This window comes from Hoplias malabaricus, chromosome 4 (genome assembly GCF_029633855.1).
Source record: "Hoplias malabaricus isolate fHopMal1 chromosome 4, fHopMal1.hap1, whole genome shotgun sequence".
In the NCBI taxonomy this organism is placed as follows: Eukaryota; Metazoa; Chordata; class Actinopteri; order Characiformes; family Erythrinidae; genus Hoplias; species Hoplias malabaricus.
Genome location: NC_089803.1, coordinates 15,706,071 through 15,730,338, shown reverse-complemented (window position 1 = coordinate 15,730,338; position 24,268 = coordinate 15,706,071). Strand labels below are relative to the sequence as shown.

General features: G+C 40.7%; 1 protein-coding gene across 1 annotated transcript in view; it reads left to right on the top strand.

Annotated features, from left to right (window-relative positions):
- Positions 1–24,268, top strand: part of col14a1b (collagen, type XIV, alpha 1b) — a 98,750-nt gene that overhangs the window by 27,027 nt on the left and 47,455 nt on the right. Inside the window, exons 6-17 of the mRNA XM_066667792.1 lie at positions 2,248–2,400; positions 2,658–2,777; positions 2,906–3,070; positions 4,116–4,277; positions 4,691–4,848; positions 7,727–7,856; positions 9,739–9,884; positions 10,629–10,758; positions 14,071–14,210; positions 14,840–14,966; positions 15,114–15,253; positions 15,471–15,603. Coding sequence (XP_066523889.1) covers positions 2,248–2,400; positions 2,658–2,777; positions 2,906–3,070; positions 4,116–4,277; positions 4,691–4,848; positions 7,727–7,856; positions 9,739–9,884; positions 10,629–10,758; positions 14,071–14,210; positions 14,840–14,966; positions 15,114–15,253; positions 15,471–15,603 — 1,704 coding nt within the window. The remainder of the gene's footprint in view (positions 1–2,247; positions 2,401–2,657; positions 2,778–2,905; positions 3,071–4,115; positions 4,278–4,690; positions 4,849–7,726; positions 7,857–9,738; positions 9,885–10,628; positions 10,759–14,070; positions 14,211–14,839; positions 14,967–15,113; positions 15,254–15,470; positions 15,604–24,268) is intronic.

The window sequence follows — 24,268 nt, the reverse complement described above, 5'->3', positions numbered from 1 at the left end:
TTGTTCATAACTTTGCTCTGTGCTTGCAGAGTGTTAAGGTTTTAAATGTGTGTCTGCTTTGTTCTCTCTCTCTCTCTCTCTCACTCTCTCTCTCTCACTCTCTCTCTCTCTCTCTCTCTCTCTCTCACTCTCTCTCTCTCTCTCTCTCTCTCTCACTCTCTCTCTCTCTCTCTCTCTCACTCTCTCTCTCTCTCTCTCTCTCTCACTCTCTCTCTCTCCTCACTCTCTCTCTCTCTCTCTCTCTCACTCTCTCTCTCTCTCTACTCTCTCTCTCTCTCTCTCTCCTCTCTCTCTCTCTCTCTCTCTCTCTCTCTCTCTCTCTCTCTTCTCTCTCTCTCTCTCTCTCTGATCTGGCTTGTTTCTCTCTTTGGCTTCTTCTTAGGTTACCAACTGCTTTTTATTTATTTATTTTTCTGGATTTGAAGAGCCAAAGCAGATTAGATATGATCTGTAATTAGTTTATATAACTCTGCTAAAGGGAAGGAGCTCACACCATCAAAGCACAAGTGTGTGTATTAGAGACAACACAAACGCTCTCATTCATTAATCTCACTGTCAAGAGAGATGTGCAGCAGGAGAGGAAAACACCTGTGTGTGTTTTTGAGACACACCTGTGTATGAAGCTGTGTACTGTACCCTTTGTTAGATGTCTGTTCCGACATCAACTGTTCTGGGATTTCCTGCCTATGGATTTATTAATATCAGTTATTAAGCCGTTTATTCCACTGCTCACAAATATGTTTGATTTTTTTTTCTTAGGTTGCAAAGCTGTTTTATAATTTGTCTACTGGACACTTAAATCTTATTATAGGTTGTGAGGATTGAATATGAACATTTCTACATGGGTGTAACCAGTGATTTGACAACAACTAAAAAAAAACCCCTAACAAACTCCATTATGAACTTTATAAATGGCTAAAAAGTAATTGAGGTAAACACATTCCTTTACTGTTCCTGAGGAGGAGTAAAAGGAGGACAGCACATGTGGCTTCAGACTTTTCAGTTCGGCCTGAATAAAAATAGCATGTGTGAACATTACCTCTGACCTTTGACCAAAGGACCAACCACCTCAGTGCAGCTGTGATCTGGGTGGTGGATCATCCTCAGTGCTGCAGTGACACTGACGTGGCGGTGGTGGTATGTTAGTGTGTGTTGTGCTGGTATGAAAGGATCAGACACAGCAGTTGCTGCTGGAGTTTTTAAACACAGTGACCACTCACTCACTCACTCACTGTGTCCACTCTGTGAGCCACTCCTACCTCATTGGTCCACCTTGTAGATGTAAAGGGTCAGAGACAGTAGCTCATCTGTTGCTGCACAGTTTGTTTTGGTCGTCCTCTAGTCCTTCATCAGTGGACACAAGACGCTGACGGCTGGATATTTTTGGTTAGTGGGCTATTCTGTGTCCAGCAGTGACACTCGGGACTTTAAAATTCCTCACAGGCAACATTTAAACTCTAATCTGGCAACCCTAGGCATAAGGGCCCATTATGACCCATTCTTACACTTTTAGATAATAATAATTATAAGTGATGCATTTTCATGTTTGTGCCCTTCCTTCAAGTCTTCAAGAGTACAGCTTTCTACTGAAGTGATCAATACGAACCTTGGTGTGGTAAAGAATGTGTGGCTACAGTTTTGTTTTTTGTTTGTTTTTAGGAAGGGTAGGAATCTGAAATCAATCCAGCGTTTGCTGTACTGTAAAATAAATAAATTTGCATTGATAAAGCACAGCTACAAGCAAATCTGTCTCCTGCTTTCTTTTCTGTCTTTGCTTGTTTTTATCATTCTATTCACTAGCATTCTCTTTTTAATGAAATGTTTGCCCCATTGATGCAAATCACTTACATATTCTCTCTCTCTCTCTCTCTCTCTCTCTCTCTCTCTCTCTCTCTCTCTCCCTTTTTTGTCTCTCTCACTTACTCTCTCACTCACTCTCTCTTTCTCTCTCACTCTCTCTCACTCTCTCTTCATGTCTCTTTCTCTCTCTCCTCTCTCTCTCTCTCTTCTCTCTCATTCTCTCTCACTCTCTCTCTTCATGTCTCTTTCTCTCTCTCACTCTCTCTCTCTCTCACTCACTCTCTCTTTCTCTCTCACTCTCTCTCACTCTCTCTTCATGTCTCTTTCTCTCTCTCTCTCTCTCTCTCTCTCTCTCTCTCTCTCTCTTTCCTCTCCTCACTCTCTCTCTTCATGTCTCTTTCTCTCTCTCTCTCTCTCTCTCTCTCTCTCTCTCTCTCTCTTTAGTAGATGTGTTTATATGTAAGACTCCTGCGATAGCTGATATTGTGATTTTGGTGGACGGATCTTGGAGCATTGGCCGTATTAATTTCCGGCTGGTGCGCATGTTCCTGGAGAGCCTAGTGAACGCCTTCTCGGTCAGTTCTGACAAGACGCGCATAGGTGAGACCAATTAGTGGATCATCATCCCCATCATCATCACATCACCATTGTCCAAATATATGATACAGCAATCAACATGTAATACAGGCACATCAGAACCTGCTTTGTTTGTGTATTATACGTAATCGGTGTGTGTTATGATATTTTGGCTTTATGTAACCAGTGATTCATGTTAATATGACCATTTTCCAACCCCTCTGTGTCGCTTAGAAATAAACAGACTGTCTTTGATTGTTTGTGTGTGTGTGTGTACACAGGGTTGGCTCAATACAGTGGAGACCCCAGGATAGAGTGGCACCTGAACACACACTCAACTAAAGAGGCTGTAATTAACGCTGTGAAGAACCTGCCATACAAAGGGGGAAACACACTAACAGGTACATGCTCACACACACACTCACTCATTATCATTTCCTCTCTTTGTCTGTTATATTCTCTCTCATTAATATTTTCTTTTGTTTGTTACCCTCAACCACTAAACACTTTTGCTGTGTGTGTTCTTCAGGTCTCGCTTTGATGTACATATTAGATAACAGCTTTAAGCCTGAGTCTGGATCCAGGACAGGCGTTCCGAAAATCGGAATTTTGATCACAGATGGAAAATCTCAGGATGACGTGCAGGGCCCTGCGCGGAGCCTGAGGGAGGCAGGAATTGAGCTGTTTGCCATTGGTACTACTCCACTGCCCCTACATATATTAAATGTGCTATATGCTACGCTTGTTTATTTTGAACCGGCTCCTCCTTTCAATAGCCACATTTTGACATTTATATTTATGGCATTTAGCAGACGCTCTTATCCTGAGTGACTTACAGAAGTGCTTTGTGTTGGGTCAGAGATTGTACTCCATCTTGTCAGCTTGTACAAATAGGTTAGGTCTGCAATTCCCTTGAATTCCCTCAATTCCCCCAGAGCAAGGCCAGCGCTGACACCTAAACCAAATGATACCAATGTGTTCTCAAGAGAAAGAAGATAAAAGGTTAAGTACAGAACGTGTGCAAATATAGTGCATTTAAACAAATGCTTAGTACTCACTTAAGTAGTTCAGAAAGGTGATGGGTCTTTTGAAGACTGTGAGAGAGTCTGCTGTACGGACAGCCAGTGGAAGTTCATTCCATTATCTGGGAGCAAGGACAGAGAGTGTAATGCCTCTTTGAGAAAAGGATGATGGATCAAGTCGGGCCATACTTGAAGTTCCAAGGGCTGGAGGTACAGATCAGCTCCTGACCAATGCAATAATGTAGGGTCCATTTGTAGCTTTGTAGGTAAGCATCAAAGTTCTATGTCTGATGTGGGTAGATACAGGAAGTCAGTGGAGGAAAAAACAGCAGCTGGGGTGACATGAACTGGGGAAAGTTGAAGGCAAGTCGTGCTGCTGTATTCTAAATCAGTTGAAGGGGCCTTCGTCCAGGAGCGAGTTGCAGTAGTCGAGTCTTAAGATGACAAGAGACTGGACAAGCGCCTCGGTGTCCTCGCTTTTCTCAGATGTAGGTTTGAATGTAAATGATTACTTTGTGAATTATAAACCAAATCTATAAAGCTGATTTTTCCCTTGTGGACCACCTGACTCTACTGAACTCTCAAATCCTTCTCAATGTGCTTTGGAGCAGATAAAACAATGATTATTTGCTGTAGCCCATTTTTAAAGCTAAGATACTTTATTGGCTTTAAGATCATTGTTCATGTACATGTCTGTGTGTGTGTGTGTGTGTGTAGGTGTGAAGAACGCTGATGAGAACGAGTTGAAGGCGATTGCGTCTCCCCCAGAAGAGACCCATGTTTATAACGTGGCTGATTTCAGTGTGATGAGCTCAATAGTGGAGGGGCTGACGCAGACGGTGTGTGGCCGTGTGGAGCAACTCAACCGAGAGATCAAAGGTCAGCACCAAGATGACACTTGACTGGGGCCTGCCACCATTAATTGATTAATTCATTATTAATGTGATTGATTTAATTAAATTAATTCATACTTTTACATTTGTCTGTAAAAATGTCAGAAACATTTGTAAATGCTTAGAGTCTGGTGTGTACATCATGCTCAGTTCCTTATATCAGTAAAGGCCAGAAGGAGAAAGATGCATTTTGCTATTTAAATATTGAACTAATAACTACAAAGTTGTGATTTAAGTAAATTTGAATTAATTATCTTTTAAATAGAGTAATCTAGTTTAGTCAGTTAATTATGGCAGCCCAGCTGACATACCAGACACATCACAACCGCGGATATGTGTGTGTATAATCAGTTTGTGATTTGGACATATAAAGATGTGTGTGTGTATGTTTAAATGTAGGAGAATCCGGTCCCTCTACAATTCCATCTGCTCCCCGTGACCTTGTGACTTCAGAAGTCACAGCAAGGAGTTTCAGAGTGTCTTGGACTCACGCTCCCGGCACTGTGGAGAAGTACAGAGTGGTGTACTATGCCTCCAGAGGAGCCCAGCCTGAGGAGGTATGTTTATTGACGTCTGTACATTTGTGTGTGTGTGTGTGAATTTAAAGGTAACTTCGACAATTCTGAAAACCACTCTTCTCACAGCACAACAAAACCCCTTCTCATTTGAGTTTGTTCTTCATCTTTTAAAGTGGAATGAGGTTTGAGGAAGGAAACTAATGTAGCGTGTAAAAGGCTGAAGTTGCTTGAAAAACTTGATTGTCTGTAAGTTTTTTCCCTCTGTTTGAATTACCACAGAAACTCATTTGTAACTGGAGTTGTTTAGTTTTGCAGCACTTTCCATCTGTGTTTACTTTTATGAACTTGGAGGTCTCCTGAATGTTGTATCAGTTCCACCAATCTGAACCCCAAAAACATAAGTCCATGTTACCCACTGATGGAGCTGGAGTGGAGCAACATCCTCATCTACTTTCATGCTTTAAACATTCTGGGTTCTCTCCACAAAACAAACACCTCCATATGCCACTTCTCGTGGCTCAGCTTGAGACACTGAGAGAGAGAGAAATTATGCCTTGAGTTTTTCCCCACTTTCCCCAAGCTAGGGCTGCGTAAAAACACTGGAGGCTTTTCCAGAGGCCAAACAGACTTAAGAGCTAGCAAATGGTGATGAAACATCCTCTTAACATTATGAACTGTCTTTTTTAGTTTAAATGTTTAACATATCCCTTTAAATTATATTCAGACATTTGTATAGACATTTGTGTAAATATTTTTCTTTCAGAGAGAGAACACATTTTAACACACTTAATTATTACAGAATTATTCTAAAACTTAATCATTTGGAAATGTAAACTTTTAAACTATGGCCTAAGCAAAAGTTAAGGGACGTTTTATTTTAATTCATTTTTTATTAAATCTTAAATATTTTATTTAAGATACATTATTCATTTTTCCACCAAATACAGTATATCGGTATCAATGTTTATGTGTGTTTGGCAGTATCGTATTTTATTTCACTGGCATAACTTTATTATTTCATCACCACAGTATACCTTAACACCCCTGAACTGTACGTCATGGAGTGGTTGTGAGTTTGTGTACCAAGTGAAGTTTAATCACCCTTTGGTAGCTTGCAGATCAAGGTTAAATTGCCTTGTGGTAGTTCCTAGAGCAAGCAGAACAAGGATAAATCCCCCCACGGTATCAGGTTTATTAAATTACCCAGTGGTAGCTCATGGTACAGGAAGAGTGTGGTTTAATTGCCCTGCAGTAGCTTGTAGAGCAGGGTTGGGTTTAGATGCTGTATGTGGCTCATGGAGAAGGACCAATGAGGTTAGATTGCCCCATAGTAGCTTGAGAAGTGGGTCAATCCTCTGCTATTAGCTTGAAGAGCTGATATATATGGGTAAATAACCTTGTAGTGTCTTGGGTCTTGGAGATAGGGCAGAATGGGGGGTTAAACCCTGCAGTAGAAGGAGCATATAGAGGTTTAAGTGCCTCATGGTAGGTTGAGGAGCAGGTACAGCCAGGTTTAATTGAGCAGTGTATGTTAGAAAAACTCTGCTAGCCACTTGGGTTTGTCTGTTTTTCCTGTCAGTTTGTGACACTGAAACAGTATGTATTCCTGTCTTATACTGAGGCAATAAAAGGCGTGGGTGTTTTTGTTGGGCTATTCTTGTCCTATGGGAACCCTTCTCATTGCATTTCAGCTCTGCTTGATTATTTAAGAGTTCACAGTATTGGTCATATACCATTCTTTCAATATTGTATACATTATCCCCATCATAGAACCCATCGATTCATGTAATATATATAAGTTTGTATGTAATATATATGTATTATAATACATTATAAAGTGGTGATAAAAATGAGGGCAGCACGGTGGCGCAGCAGGTAGTCTCGGAGTCAATCCTCTGCTATTAGCTTGAAGAGCTGATATATTGGGGTTAAATCACCTTGTAGTGTCTTGTGTCTTGGAGAAAGAGCAGAATGGGGTATTAAACCCTGCTGTGGAAGGAGCATATAGAGCAAGGTTTAAGTGCCTCATGGTAGTTTGAGGAGCAGGTACAGCCATTGAGCAGAGTATGTTAGAGAAACTCTGCTTTTACATTTACATTTTTATATTTAATGTCAAAACTCTGTCTTACCGGAATTCTGTGAAGCTACTTTGGGACAATGTCAGTTGTAAAAAAAAAAATAATTTTATTTGGATTTGGATTTGGAGCCACACAGCTCAAGGGACCTGGAGGTTGTGGGTTCAAGTCCCTGCTCCGGGTGACTGTCTGTGAGAAGGTTGGGGTGTTCTTCCTGTGTCTGCGTGGGTTTCCTCCGGGTGACTGTCTGTGAGAAGGTTGGGGTGTTCTTCCTGTGTCTGCGTGGGTTTCCTCCGGGTGACTGTCTGTGAGAAGGTTGGGGTGTTCTCCCTGTGTCTGCGTGGGTTTCCTCCGGGTGACTGTCTGTGAGGAGTGTGGTGTGTTCTCCCCGTGTCTGCGTGGGTTTCCTCCGAGTGACTGTCTGTGAGAAGGTTGGGGTGTTCTCCCTGTGTCTGCGTGGGTTTCCTCCGGGTGACTGTCTGTGAGAAGGTTGGGGTGTTCTCCCTGTGTCTGCGTGGGTTTCCTCCGGGTGACTGTCTGTGAGAAGTTTGGTGTGTTCTCCCTGTGTCTGCGTGGGTTTCCTCCCACAGTCCAAAAACACACGTTGGTAGGTGGATTGGTGACTCAAGAGTGTCTGTAGGTGTGAATGTATGAATGTGTGTGTTGCCCTGTGAAGGACTGGTTCCCACTTTGCGCCCAGTGATTCCGGGTAGACTCCGGACCCACTGCGACCCTGAATTGGATGAGCGGTTACAGACAATGAATAAATGAATGAATGATAAAAACTGAGCATGAATTTTGCATTTGCTGTCCTGAACTCTCTGTATGTTATGTGCTTGCAGGTTGTAGTGAACGGTGATCAGAACTCAGTGGTCCTGCAGTATCTGAACTCTCTGACTGAATACCAGGTGGCTGTGTTTGCTGTGTACAGTAACTCTGCTAGCGAGGCTCTGAGAGGCAGCGTGACCACACGTGAGTGACCTTCTCTCACACAGCACAGCTCTAATGGCTTCTCTGCTGAGTAATAACACTCTACAGGAAGAATTGTGCCCCATCTCGTCACATTCAGTCTAACAGGTTCTTTTCTGTTAGCGTGTCATCTTGTAGCAATCTTACATGGGAGTAAAATGCTGCACGTGACTCTTCTAATGCCTTTCCACTGTGTCCTCCCAAGAGACTCTCTATTGCCAAGACAATTCGGCAGGAGAACACCAAAGCACATGCAGCAAGATATGAAGTACCAAACTGAAGTTTACAACCTCCTTCCTGAATTCAGAATATGCTTAATATGCTTGAAATTTGTCTTCAGGACATACACCATTCATTTAAATAAATTCACACAACATTTAAATGACTTTATATTTTGTACATTCATTATACATTTAGCAGTGCAGCTAGAGTCTTTAAACACAGTTGTCCACTCACTGTCCACTCTGTGAGACACTCCTAACCTTTTCGGTCCACCTTGTAGATGTAGAGTCAGAGAGAGTAGCGCATCTGTTGCTGCACAGTTTGTGTTGGTCGTGCTTCATCAGTGGATGCAGGATGCTGTTCACATGACACAGGACCCTGCTCTCAGTCCAGAACTTACACCAAGTAAAATCTCTGGTTGAAATATGAGTTTGTAAAAAGTGAATATTATAATGGAATAATGGGCTGAAAACATCTGTGACTTTCATAGTGTGAAATCACTCTTCTAACCCATCTGCTATGATCTAATCCCAAGCAGTCAGATCTGGAGACATAACACACTGAGGTGCTGCTCATTAATCAGCTCATAAACTCCCCATGGTCTTCAATTAGACAGTCTCGGGGTGCACATCACTTTGACTGGCATGTGGTTTTAGTGTGTGTTTGTGTGTGTGTGTGTGTGTGTGTGAGAGTGTTCAATCTCCAGTCTGGAGTGTATAGTGATGGGGCTGGATTTCAGCCCCCAGCTCATTTAGCCCAAACCGAGGGAAATCACCAGGGATAAAAATATATTAACAAGATTAATACCCCTAGTCCCTGTTTTCTTATTAATGCACACACACACACACACGGCTGATAGATGGCTGTGGTTCTAACTGACCTTATGTGAAAGTTAATGGATCTAGAGAGAAAGGACAGGTGTGTGTGTGTGTCTGTGTGGTCCCCCTGCAGACAAACAGACTGAGAGAGTGGTGGATGGACTAAAAAAATACCTTCTCTAAATCTACACCTGAGCTAGAGTGTCTGTTTAAAACAGTGTCTGATATACAATGTAAACAAAAGTGTCAAACCCCTTAGTTAAATGAGATCTTATGTTGATTTAAAGTCAATCCTCAGGTCACATTTAGTTGTGAATCTGAGCATGTTTTCAAATATGTAATTGTTCAAATGTTCCCAAATCTGATATATTTCTATGGCATGACAGACAAATGGATGGTTGGGAGGATGGATTGAAAGATAGCTAGACAGAAATGATAGAGACTAACCCATTTGTTGCTGTACAATTTCTTCATCACAGATCACAATGTTTTTTTTTGTTTTCTTTTTTTTTACATGAATTTATTTTATTTTTTTTTTTTTTGGACTACTGGCCACTATTGTCCATATATTTTTGGGGTGGGGGACTAGCAGTAAGTCAGCATAGCAGTAAGTGTGTGTGCAGCGGTCAGTATCTGGCCAGTAATGAGGGACTGGAAAATGGACACCAAAAACTGCATCCACACAACAGCAAGGTGGAGCCATAAGGGATTTCTTTTTCGAATGGGTTCTAATAAAGTTGCCAGTTCTCTCTCTCTCTCTCTCTCTCTCTCTCTCTCTCTTTCTCTCTCACACACACACACACTCTCCCTCTCTCTGTGTTTGTGTGTTTTGTGCATGTTCTCAGTGGCCTTGCCCATGGTGAATTATCTGGAGCTGTTTGACATCACACACAGCAGCATGCGCGTGCGGTGGGGAGCTGTAGAAGGGGCTTCTGGGTACATGATCCTCTACGCCCCACTTACCGAAGCAGATGCAGCAGATGAGAAGGAGGTGAGCTAGAAGGTTTTAAACCTATGTTTAGCCATTAAGACTAGTTTGGGCCGGCATCAGCTCCTGTTTCAGTATCAGTAGGTACAGCTTTTGGTGTAAAAGTGATGCTAATTGTACACAGCAGGACACAGAAGGCTGCTGGGTTTAGTACCTGGATCGCCCAATAGGATTTTACCATTAAAGAGTTTGTATCTTGGAAAAATTAATATTCATACTTTTCTTACATGATACGGCCATTTGAGTTGTTTCTGTTTAAATGCATGGTTGATTTGCAGTGGTAATAGGATCCAAACCTCCCTCACAGAACATGATTACATGAAATCTGAGTGAAAAGCCGTTCAAGAATTAATATATATTTGGGACAAAATACAAATAAAACATATTTTTAAATACTTTCATGACAGAGAGGCACAAGTAGATTGTTGAGATGTATTACGGATCTGTTTATAACTCTTCGTCCTTCATCATTACATTTGAAACCTCAGATGATACATGGAGGTTCACTGGGTGTTGAATGGTAAACAGAATTTCTATCCTGACATTGTCAGTATTGGAAAAGTGTTGTTGCCATTGCCAGTGCTATAAAGAAATCACATTTCTCTTCAAATGGCATATTAAACCAAGTGGAATGAGTTTGTTTAGAACCCAGGACTTGAATTAAGCAAATTGTAGAAAACGTCAGTTTTGAGCAGAAAGTGCAGTTCTGTTTTGTATCCGTGTGTGTGTGTGTGTGTGTGTTTGTAGGTTAAAGTAGCAGAAACTGTAACTGAGATTGAACTGGAGGATCTAACTCCTGCAACTGAGTACACAGTCACTGTCTATGCGATGTACGGAGACGAGGCCAGCGACCCCAAAACAGGCCAGGAGACAACGTGTAAGTTGTGTGTGTGTGATCCAATGTAAATCTGGTTTATGAATTTGCTGCTCAGAACATTTGTTGCTAGGTTGAATTGTATTTGATTGTCTCTCATCGTTGTCTTTCTCTCGTTGTCTCTGTGCTCAGTATCATTGACTGTCCTCCACTGTTCTGCTACAGTGTGTGCTGTTATCTTATGATCAGATAACACTGCATTTTGCTTCAAGGCACATGTAGTTTTGTTGCTAAAGTATTTTTATTGCAGGCTTGTCCTGATGTGTAAGAGTGTAAGTGTTTATTCATGAACTCATTGTTACTTCGCTTTCACACTCAACATCTACAAAAGCTGCTGTCAACATACTGTACATCAGTGGTTTATATTTTGGTAACTGCAAACTGGAAGACCTGTGCTGGCACCTTTTTCCACACTGCATTGTTTTCTTAGATAGATCAGAGTAGCTTTTCAGACTGGTGTAATACAGATGTTCATGTTCAGACAATGATTAAACTTGCCTTTCATCCATGTTGAAGGGGACTGCACAAATGCCTGCTGCTCTCTGGTTGGCCATGCTTGGGCTGAAGAGTGTTATGTTAAAGCTTTAAAATATTTGATGATTATATGGCCATGTGCAGCAATGTTTTCTGCATTAGCAACATATGTCATATTGAAAATAATGTAACTGAAAGTGCAGAGTTTTCCAAGTTTAGCATCCTCTCAGCTCATTAACTGCTAGGTTAACGTTTACAGTTGAACAAATCTTATCTAATGGTGTCTAAATTGTGTGTCTCTAATGTGAAGCAGGATGTGTTTCCCTGGGTTCTGAATCACCTTTGGAAAACACTGGTTTATGTTTTTCAGTTTTTCTGCCAAGGCAAAGGTCTGGCAGTATGGCTTCAGAAAGACCGGGACCTGCTGTAGCCCTGGCTCTGTAGGGGACAGCAGAACCAGGTCATCTGCATAGAGCAGGAGTTTGATGTGTGAGTCGTGCAGAGAGGAAGCAGGTGCTGCAGAACACTGGCCAATTCATTATTATAAATGTAGAATAATATTGGTCTTGAGCAGCAAACATGCCTCACTATTGATAAAAGAGATCATTTAAGTTTACTCAGCAATTTCATCTTGGTATGTGTGTGTATTCCCAGAGAGCAAACACATTTGGGCTTAATCTGTGTCACTTTTGGCAGTTATGCCTCTGCCACGGCACTGGCATTCATTTGGTCCAGATTTGTTCCACAACACACCTGATATCTGGCCCATATAAGATGAACCTGTGGCTGAGTTGGGACAACCAGACTCACCCTGAGTCAACGGTGTCATTCAAGACAAATGTGGGCCATAAAAGAACTGCAGATGGGTCAAACATTCATTGCTATCTGAGTTGTGTCTTATGAGCTCTGTTTTTTTTTTTTTACTTATTTATTTAAATATTTGTGGTGTCCTGAATGTTCTCTAAACATCCATCGTTTGTTGGAAACTGCTCTTTGGAGCTTTTCTGTATGATCACCTGACGTTTTATAACTTGGGCTGTGTGTGCATTGCTGTTGGTCTCTGTCCTTTTAATGAATACAGTAATTTGGCTATAATCAGTTGAGAGGTTAATGGTTTGACAGTGAATGCACTGAGAGGGAAAAGGTCTAAATATGTTTTTACATAAGCTATTGTGCAGTTGCCAAGAGGTGAGCAGAAGATGCTTCTCCCTTTAGAGTCCTCTAGTAACCAACTGTTTTCAAAGTACAGACCCTGACTCCGGTGGAGCTGCAGGTCCTTTCCATTTCAGTTTACCTCTTAGGGGTGGCCAGTGTAACGGTAATACAGATGTATTTAAATTGTGCACAGTATCTGAAAATGAGGACTATATTTCAAAATTATAACATGTCTGGTTTTGTGTCTGACTAGAGCTGTGTCTGAAATGGCTCCCTATTTACGAATCGCCATTATTTTCTGAGTGTCCAAATCCTAAAGTCGAATTTGAGCGTGACTTTGAAGGCACTGAAATCTTCTACAGTGCACTCGTAATTTATATCACTACATGAGCTGAATGTGGACGAAGATGCATTGCAAGTTTTTTTGTTTCTAAGCAACAAAACAGAGAAAAGCAAAAACAAGCCCAGTAGCCCCAGTAACCACAGTTGTGAGTTTAGTGCCAAGTTCTGCTTAAAAGAGAAAGAAAGGAAGCTGAAAACAGATAAAACTATCAGAAGGCCATTCACTTCAATTTGTTCTCGCAGATATGAGACTTTATCCTCTAAATGTGTATGATTTAGGCCTCAGTTAGCTGGAACACGGTCTGTGCTGTGGTTTGTAGCCTGTTAGCTCCCTGTAAGCCTAGCTGGCCAGCTACGCTTGTAAACAGTGCAGAACTTGTCTTATTTAATATATTTTCAAATATTTCTGTTCCTCCAGCACCAGTCACTGCACTTTGCTCTCTCAGACACACACTTTATTGTCAACACATGTGTCCGAGTGCACTGAGCTGAACTGTGCTAACAGCGCTAATACATTATGGCTGTATAAAAAAGTGGATACAGCCCATCCCTATTACATTATGACTAAAATAATGTATCAGAGGGAGGTTGGTGACATTTATTTGCATTTTATGCACACACATATATATATATATATATATATAATTATTACCTTGCTGCAAGATCGCTGGTCATATCTCTAAAGGTCAGCACACTTCCCTCGGCCTGGTAGCAGCTGACCTGGTCATGAGGAAAAGCTCTTCTTTATAAAAAAGGGGATTCACTGGATGGGATTGTATATAAGAAATGACTTTTGGCGTTATCTGTGATATCTTTCTTATCGTCTTTTTCTGGGACCATGAATTTTGATCATTCTGAATTCCAAATATTGAATCTACCTGAAATTTTATTTCTTTTAATGTTAGGATTATGTTTAACAAATGGGATGAAGATTTATTTGCAATGTGCAGGGCAGAGAATTATGGAGTTAATTTTACACCAAGTTCAAATCTCCTGGAGACTTAAAAAAAGCAAGATTTTATCTAAGATGATGTTTAATTTTGCTGAGGTGTTAAAACATTAACATAAGTGTGATTCTTTCTTTACGTTTCTTATTCCTAGTTTTTTCTTGCTCCAGTTTTGATTCTGTCAAAGATATTTAGCCAGGCTTAAATTTTTGTTGATTACTTTCGTGACTGACCTCTGAAGAACTTAAATTCCTTTGTTTTTGTAATAGTTTATTAAGGTTTACATTGTTTAAATACATTTTTATTTATACAGCTCTGAAAAGCTCCAGTGAAGCATGTGAAGCAGAGTCTAACACTCTATCTGCCTCCTTCTCTTTCTTTTTTTCTCTCTCTCTAGTTCCTCTGACTCCTGCTCGCAATCTGCAGATCAGCGATGTGTCTCACAGCTCTGCAAAGCTCTCCTGGGATGCAGCCTCCCGTAAAGTGAATGGTTATCGTATCATGTATGTGAAGACGGATGATGTTCAGACGAATGAGGTAAAGAACACTGCGATAGTCCATCCTGAGGAAGCACTGATGAAGAAAAATTACACATGAGGGTTTCTGCCTCTTTTGTGTTCATGAAACCTTGAAAATCTGATAAAAAGATCACATTCTTCATTGAGACTGTATCTGTGATGGATGTTAAAATATTACATTTAATTTATTTCATATGTATTCATTTGGTAATATTGCTAAGGATATATTCATATGCAATTTCATGGGTATATCATTAGCAGTGGGTGTATTGATATGTATTTACTGTTTATGTTGGTGATCCAACAGTGCATATATATGTAATATTGATTAGCTGGAAATTGAATGACATATTATTGAATATATTCATATACAAAGGATATAGTCATGTATTATGAGATTTATTTATTACAAGAAAGTATAATGATTTGCTTTGATTGTTACACATTTTTTGATTGTTGTACATTGGTATATTTTTCATGAATTAATTCATTATCTGTAACTTATCCAGTTCAGGGTCTTAGTTGGTCCAGAGCCTACTTATTAGTATATTTTTATATATTTATTAGGATGTGGATTGTAGCACAGAGTACACTCATATGTAATATAATAACAATAATATGTTGATCTTCAACTTTATCTGTCGCTAGATTGAAGTGGGCCGCATCACCACACTGTTGCTAAGCAACCTTACCTCTTTGACGGAGTACACAGTGGCCATCTTTGCCATCTATGATGAAGGACAAGCCGAATCTGTGACAGATAGCTTCACAACAAGTAAGAACGACCACTTCTGCACCCACGCTCTTCATCTATTACTTTAGAGTGGAAGGGTAATTTGATGCCAGTAGCTGGTTGAAATGCTTCATCACTCTTGAGAGAAGCAGGGCAGTAAGTTGTGAACTTTTCTTTTGTGTGTTGTAGAGTCAGTTCCAACACCACAGGCTTTAAGGAGCAGTGATGTTACTTCCAACAGTTTCAGAGTGAGCTGGCAACATGCAGCTTCTGACGTCACATTGTACAAACTCACCTGGAGTTCTGCAAGTGGAGGAGAGGCTGAAGAGGTACTGCAACTTCAAAATAACACACACCTACTCCAACAATGCACACTTTACACACTTGCTTTTGTCATTGTCTCTCTATTTCTTATGTCTTCTTGTCTTGCCATTCACTTAATCTCTCCTTTATCCTCTCTCAACCTCTCGCTATGTCTCTCTCTCTCTCTGTCTCTCTCTCTCTATCTATCTATCTATCTATCTATCTATCTATCTATCTCTCTAGTCAATGATTAGCGGTAATTTAAACTCTTACATGATTACCGGTCTGTCGCCACTGACGGAATATGAGGTCACATTAACTGCCATCTACAAGGATGAGACAGAGAGCGACACACTTGATCTCATTCAAACCACAGGTAACACATCACTCTCTCCATAACTGACACTACAGATAACACAACACTCTCTCCATAACTGACACTACAGATAACACAACACTCTCTCCATAACTGACTCTACAGATAACACAACACTCTCTCCATAACTGACACTACAGATAACACAACACTCTCTCCATAACTGACACTACAGATAACACAACACTCTCTCCATAACTGACTCTACAGATAACACAACACTCTCTCCATAACTGACACTACAGACAACACAACACTCTCTCCATAACTGACTCTACAGATAACACAACACTCTCTCCATAACTGACTCTACAGATAACACAACACTCTCTCCATAACTGACTCTACAGACAACACAACACTCTCTCCATAACTGACTCTACAGATAACACAACACTCTCTCCATAACTGACACTACAGATAACACAACACTCTCTCCATAACTGACTCTACAGATAACACAACACTCTCTCCATAACTGACACTACAGATAACACAACACTCTCTCCATAACTGACTCTACAGATAACACAACACTCTCTCCATAACTGACTCTACAGATAACACAACACTCTCTCCATAACTGACTCTACAGATAACACAACACTCTCTCCATAACTGACTCTACAGACAACACAACACTCTCTCCATAACTGACTCTACAGATAACACAACACTCTCTCCATAACTGACACTACAGACAACACAACACTCTCTCCATAACTGACTCTACAGATAACACAACACTCTCTCCATAACTGACACTACAGACAACACAACACTCTCTCCATAACTGACACTACAGATAACACAACACTCTCTCCATAACTGACACTACAGATAACACAACACTCTCTCAATAACTGACTCTACAGATAACACAACACTCTCTCCATAACTGACACTACAGATAACACAACACTCTCTCCATAACTGACACTACAGATAACACAACACTCTCTCCATAACTGACTCTACAGATAACACAACACTATCTCCATAACTGACACTACAGATAACACAACACTCTCTCAATAACTGACTCTACAGATAACACAACACTCTCTCCATAACTGACACTACAGATAACACAACACTCTCTCCATAACTGACTCTACAGATAACACAACACTCTCTCCATAACTGACACTACAGACAACACAACACTCTCTCCATAACTGACTCTACAGATAACACAACACTCTCTCCATAACTGACTCTACAGATAACACAACACTCTCTCCATAACTGACTCTACAGACAACACAACACTCTCTCCATAACTGACTCTACAGATAACACAACACTCTCTCCATAACTGACACTACAGATAACACAACACTCTCTCCATAACTGACTCTACAGATAACACAACACTCTCTCCATAACTGACACTACAGATAACACAACACTCTCTCCATAACTGACACTACAGATAACACAACACTCTCTCCATAACTGACTCTACAGATAACACAACACTCTCTCCATAACTGACACTACAGACAACACAACACTCTCTCCATAACTGACTCTACAGATAACACAACACTCTCTCCATAACTGACTCTACAGATAACACAACACTCTCTCCATAACTGACTCTACAGACAACACAACACTCTCTCCATAACTGACTCTACAGATAACACAACACTCTCTCCATAACTGACACTACAGATAACACAACACTCTCTCCATAACTGACTCTACAGATAACACAACACTCTCTCCATAACTGACACTACAGATAACACAACACTCTCTCCATAACTGACTCTACAGATAACACAACACTCTCTCCATAACTGACTCTACAGATAACACAACACTCTCTCCATAACTGACTCTACAGATAACACAACACTCTCTCCATAACTGACTCTACAGACAACACAACACTCTCTCCATAACTGACTCTACAGATAACACAACACTCTCTCCATAACTGACACTACAGACAACACAACACTCTCTCCATAACTGACTCTACAGATAACACAACACTCTCTCCATAACTGACACTACAGACAACACAACACTCTCTCCATAACTGACACTACAGATAACACAACACTCTCTCCATAACTGACACTACAGATAACACAACACTCTCTCCATAACTGACACTACAGATAACACAACACTCTCTCCATAACTGACACTACAGATAACACAACACTCTCTCCATAACTGACTCTACAGATAACACAACACTCTCTCCATAACTGACACTACAGATAACACAACACTCTCTCAATAACTGACTCTACAGATAACACAACACTCTCTCCATAACTGACTCTACAGATAACACAACACTCTCTCCATAACTGACACTACAGATAACACAACACTCTCTCCATAACTGACTCTACAGATAACACAACACTCTCTCCATAACTGACACTACAGATAACACAACACTCTCTCCATAACTGACTCTACAGATAACACAACACTCTCTCCATAACTGACACTACAGATAACACAACACTCTCTCCATAACTGACACTACAGATAACACAACACTCTCTCCATAACTGACACTACAGATAACACAACACTCTCTCCATAACTGACTCTACAGATAACACAACACTCTCTCCATAACTGACACTACAGATAACACAACACTCTCTCCATAACTGACACTACAGATAACACAACACTCTCTCCATAACTGACTCTACAGATAACACAACACTCTCTCCATAACTGACACTACAGATAACACAACACTCTCTCCATAACTGACACTACAGATAACACAACACTCTCTCCATAACTGACTCTACAGATAACACAACACTCTCTCCATAACTGACACTACAGATAACACAACACTCTCTCCATAACTGACACTACAGATAACACAACACTCTCTCCATAACTGACACTACATATTACACAACACTCTCTCCATAACTGACACTACAGATAACACAAATCATCAAATCAAATCAAATTCATTTGTATAGCGCTTTTTACAACTGACGTTGTCACAAAGCAGCTTCACAGTTTCAAGACAGAACATTTAAATCAAAGCCCAATGCAAGCAAGCCGAAGGCGACAGTGGCAAGGAAAAACTCCCTCGAGGCTGGAGGAAGAAACCTTGGGAGGAACCAAGACTCACAAAGGGGACCCATCCTCCTCTGATCAAACTATAGATTGAATTTTAAATGATCACCAATGAAGTGTCATTATGCTACATAATAATAATAATAATAAGGTGAGCAGCTGGTCTGGTCTGGTCTGCAGGAGAATCCAGCAAACAATCTTCCATCAGTGGGCCACCATTCTCTCAGAAAACAGTAAAACAGTAAAAGGGAAGCAGTTAGTTGAGTTGAGTGCAGCAGAGAATAAGAGCATGTGAATATTTTCTGTAGTGTAGTGACGGATCTGACTGTAACAGACTGGGAGGAGGGAAACCAGAAGGAGCTCAGGCAAAGACATCCTTTTGTTCCAAGCAAGAGAAATTGTGAGCACATCATCCAGGTTTACCCTGATTCTCCATGTCCATGGGTTCCTGAAATGACAACCTTAAACTAGACAGAGGTTAGTTGCCAAAGGCTAAACTGAACAAGTGTGTTTTGAGCCTAGACTTAAACATAGTGACTGTGTCTGCGTCCCGAACACTAGCTGGAAGATTGTTCCAGAGCTGAGGGGCTTTGTAGGAGAAGGCTTTCCCCCCCGCTGAAGTCTTATGAATTCTGGGTACTAGTAAGAGGCCGGCGCCCTGAGATCTGAGTAATCTTGGTGGTTCATAGTGTGTGATGAGGTCTTGCAAGTATTCAGGGGCGAGACCATATAAGGATTTATACGTGAGTAAAAGAATTTTGTAATCAATACGGAATTTAACTGGAAGCCAGTGAAGGGCCGATAAGACTGGACTGATATGATCAAATTTTCTAGTTTTAGTGAGGACCCTGGCTGCAGCATTTTGAATTAACTGGAGTTTACTCAAGTTTCTGCTGGAGCATCCTGATAAAAGTGCATTGCAATAATCTAATCTTGATGAAATAAAAGCATGAACTAATTTTTCCGCATCTGGGAGGGATAAGGAATTTCGTAACTTAGCGAGGTTCCGAAGATGTAGGAAAGCTATTCTTGTAATGTTACCTATATGCTGATCAAATGATAGATCTGAATCAATTATAACACCCAGATTTTTAGCTGATGAGCTAGGGAGAACAGGTAAGTCAAAATTATGTATTAAATCTGATACCTTATTTATCGCAGGTTTTGGACCTAGAAGGAGAACCTCGGTTTTGTCGCTGTTTAGCAGAAGGAAATTGTATGACATCCAATGCTTCACTTCTTTAACACAGTCCTCCATTTTCTTTAGTGTAGGTTTGTCATCTGGTTTGGCTGATATGTATAACTGTGTGTCATCTGCATAACTGTGGAAGGTAATGCCATGCCTGCTAATAACTCTGCCCAGTGGCAGCATGTATAATATGAATAGTAAAGGTCCTAAAATGGAGCCTTGGGGAACTCCAAATCTCATTTTTGTATGAGTAGAAGAAACATTATTTACGTTTACAAACTGATAGCGATCTGTGAGGTAAGACTTAAACCATGATAGGGCTGTTCCTGTTATTCCAACCATGTTTTTTAATCTTTCTAGCAGAATAGTATGATCAATTGTATCGAAAGCTGCACTGAGGTCTAATAGAACTAGCATGGATACACAGCCTCGATCAGAGGCTAGAAGAAGGTCATTTGTTATCTTAACTAAAGCTGTTTCGGTGCTATGGTGTGGCCTAAAACCACAAAACACAACACTCTCTCCATAACTGACTCTACAGATAACACAACACTCTCTCCATAACTGACTCTACAGATAACACAACACTCTCTCCATAACTGACTCTACATATAACACAACACTCTCTCCATAACTGACACTACTGATAACACAACACTCTCTCCATAACTGACACTACAGATAACACAACACTCTCTCCATAACTGACACTACAGATAACACAACACTCTCTCCATAACTGACTCTACAGATAACACAACACTCTCTCCATAACTGACACTACAGATAACACAACACTCTCTCCATAACTGACACTACAGATAACACAACACTCTCTCCATAACTGACTCTACAGATAACACAACACTCTCTCCATAACTGACTCTACAGATAACACAACACTCTCTCCATAACTGACTCTACAGATAACACAACACTCTCTCCATAACTGACACTACAGATAACACAACACTCTCTCCATAACTGACACTACAGATAACACAACACTCTCTCCATAACTGACACTACAGATAACACAACACTCTCTCCATAACTGACTCTACAGATAACACAACACTCTCTCCATAACTGACACTACAGATAACACAACACTCTCTCCATAACTGACACTACAGATAACACAACACTCTCTCCATAACTGACTCTACAGATAACACAACACTCTCTCCATAACTGACACTACAGATAACACAACACTCTCTCCATAACTGACTCTACAGATAACACAACACTCTCTCCATAACTGACACTACAGATAACACAACACTCTCTCCATAACTGACACTACAGATAACACAACACTCTCTCCATAACTGACACTACTGATAACACAACACTCTCTCCATAACTGACACTACAGATAACACAACACTCTCTCCATAACTGACACTACAGATAACACAGCACTCTCTACATAACTGACACTACAGATAACACAACACTCTCTCCATAACTGACTCTACAGATAACACAACACTCTCTCCATAACTGACACTACAGATAAAACAACACTCTCTCCATAACTGACTCTACAGATAACACAACACTCTCTCCATAACTGACACTACAGATAACACAACACTCTCTCCATAACTGACTCTACAGATAACACAACACTCTCTCCATAACTGACACTACAGATAACACAACACTCTCTCCATAACTGACTCTACAGATAACACAACACTCTCTCCATAACTGACACTACAGATAACACAGCACTCTCTCCATAACTGACTCTACAGATAACACAACACTCTCTCCATAACTGACACTACGGATAACACAACACTCTCTCCATAACTGACACTACAGATAACACAACACTCTCTCCATAACTGACACTACAGATAACACAACACTCTCTCCATAACTGACTCTACAGATAACACAACACTCTCTCCATAACTGACACTACAGATAACACAACACTCTCTCCATAACTGACACTACAGATAACACAACACTCTCTCCATAACTGACACTACAGATAACACCTCACTCTCCCCATAACTGACTCTACAGATAACACAACACTCTCTCCATAACTGACACTACAGATAACACAACACTCTCTCCATAACTGACACTACAGATAACACAACACTCTCTCCATAACTGACACTACAGATAACACAACACTCTCTCCATAACTGACACTACAGATAACACCTCACTCTCCCCATAACTGACTCTACAGATAACACAACACTCTCTCCATAACTGACACTACAGATAACACAACACTCTCTCCATAACTGACACTACAGATAACACAACACTCTCTCCATAACTGACACTACAGATAACACAACACTCTCTCCATAACTGACACTACAGATAACACCTCACTCTCCCCATAACTGACTCTACAGATAACACAACACTCTCTCCATAACTGACACTACAGATAACACAACACTCTCTCCATAACTGACTCTACAGATAACACAACACTCTCTCCATAACTGACTCTACAGATAACACCTCACTCTCCCCATAACTGACTCTACAGATAGCACAACACTCTCTCCATAACTGACACTACAGATAACACAACACTCTCTCCATAACTGACTCTACAGATAACACAACACTCTCTCCATAACTGACTCTACAGATAACACAACACTCTCTCCATAACTGACACTACAGATAACACAACACTCTCTCCATAACTGACACTACAGATAACACAACACTCTCTCCATAACTGACACTACAGATAACACAACACTCTCTCCATAACTGACTCTACAGATAACACAACACTCTCTCCATAACTGACTCTACAGATAACACAACACTCTCTCCATAACTGACTCTACAGATAACACCTCACTCTCCCCATAACTGACTCTACAGATAACACAACACTCTCTCCATAACTGACACTACAGATAACACAACACTCTCTCCATAACTGACACTACTGATAACACAACACTCTCTCCATAACTGACTCTACAGATAACACCTCACTCTCCCCATAACTGACTCTACGGATAACACAACACTCTCTCCATAACTGACACTACAGATAACACAACACTCTCTCCATAACTGACACTACAGATAACACAACACTCTCTCTATAACTGACACTGCAGATAACACAACACTCTCTCCATAACTGACACTGCAGATAACACAACACTCTCTCCATAACTGACTCTACAGATACCACAACACTCTCTCCATAACTGACTCTACAGATAACACAACACTCTCTCCATAACTGACTCTACAGATAACACAACACTCTCTCCATAACTGACTCTACAGATAACACAACACTCTCTCCATAACTGACTCTACAGATAACACAACACTCTCTCCATAACTGACACTACTGATAACACAACACTCTCTCCATAACTGACACTACAGATAACACAACACTCTCTCCATAACTGACTCTACAGATAACACAACACTCTCTCCATAACTGACTCTACAGATAACACAACACTCTCTCCATAACTGACTCTACAGATAACACAACACTCTCTCCATAACTGACACTACTGATAACACAACACTCTCTCCATAACTGACACTACAGATAACACAACACTCTCTCCATAACTGACTCTACAGATAACACAACACTCTCTCCATAACTGACACTACAGATAACACAACACTCTCTCCATAACTGACACTACAGATAACACAACACTCTCTCCATAACTGACACTACAGATAACACAACACTCTCTCCATAACTGACACTACAGATAACACAACACTCTCTCCATAACTGACTCTACAGATAACACCTCACTCTCCCCATAACTGACTCTACAGATAACACAACACTCTCTCCATAACTGACACTACAGATAACACAACACTCTCTCCATAACTGACACTACTGATAACACAACACTCTCTCCATAACTGACTCTACAGATAACACCTCACTCTCCCCATAACTGACTCTACGGATAACACAACACTCTCTCCATAACTGACACTACAGATAACACAACACTCTCTCCATAACTGACACTACAGATAACACAACACTCTCTCTATAACTGACACTGCAGATAACACAACACTCTCTCCATAACTGACACTGCAGATAACACAACACTCTCTCCATAACTGACTCTACAGATACCACAACACTCTCTCCATAACTGACTCTACAGATAACACAACACTCTCTCCATAACTGACTCTACAGATAACACAACACTCTCTCCATAACTGACACTGCAGATAACACAACACTCTCTCCATAACTGACTCTACAGATAACACAACACTCTCTCCATAACTGACTCTACAGATAACACAACACTCTCTCCATAACTGACACTGCAGATAACACAACACTCTCTCCATAACTGACACTGCAGATAA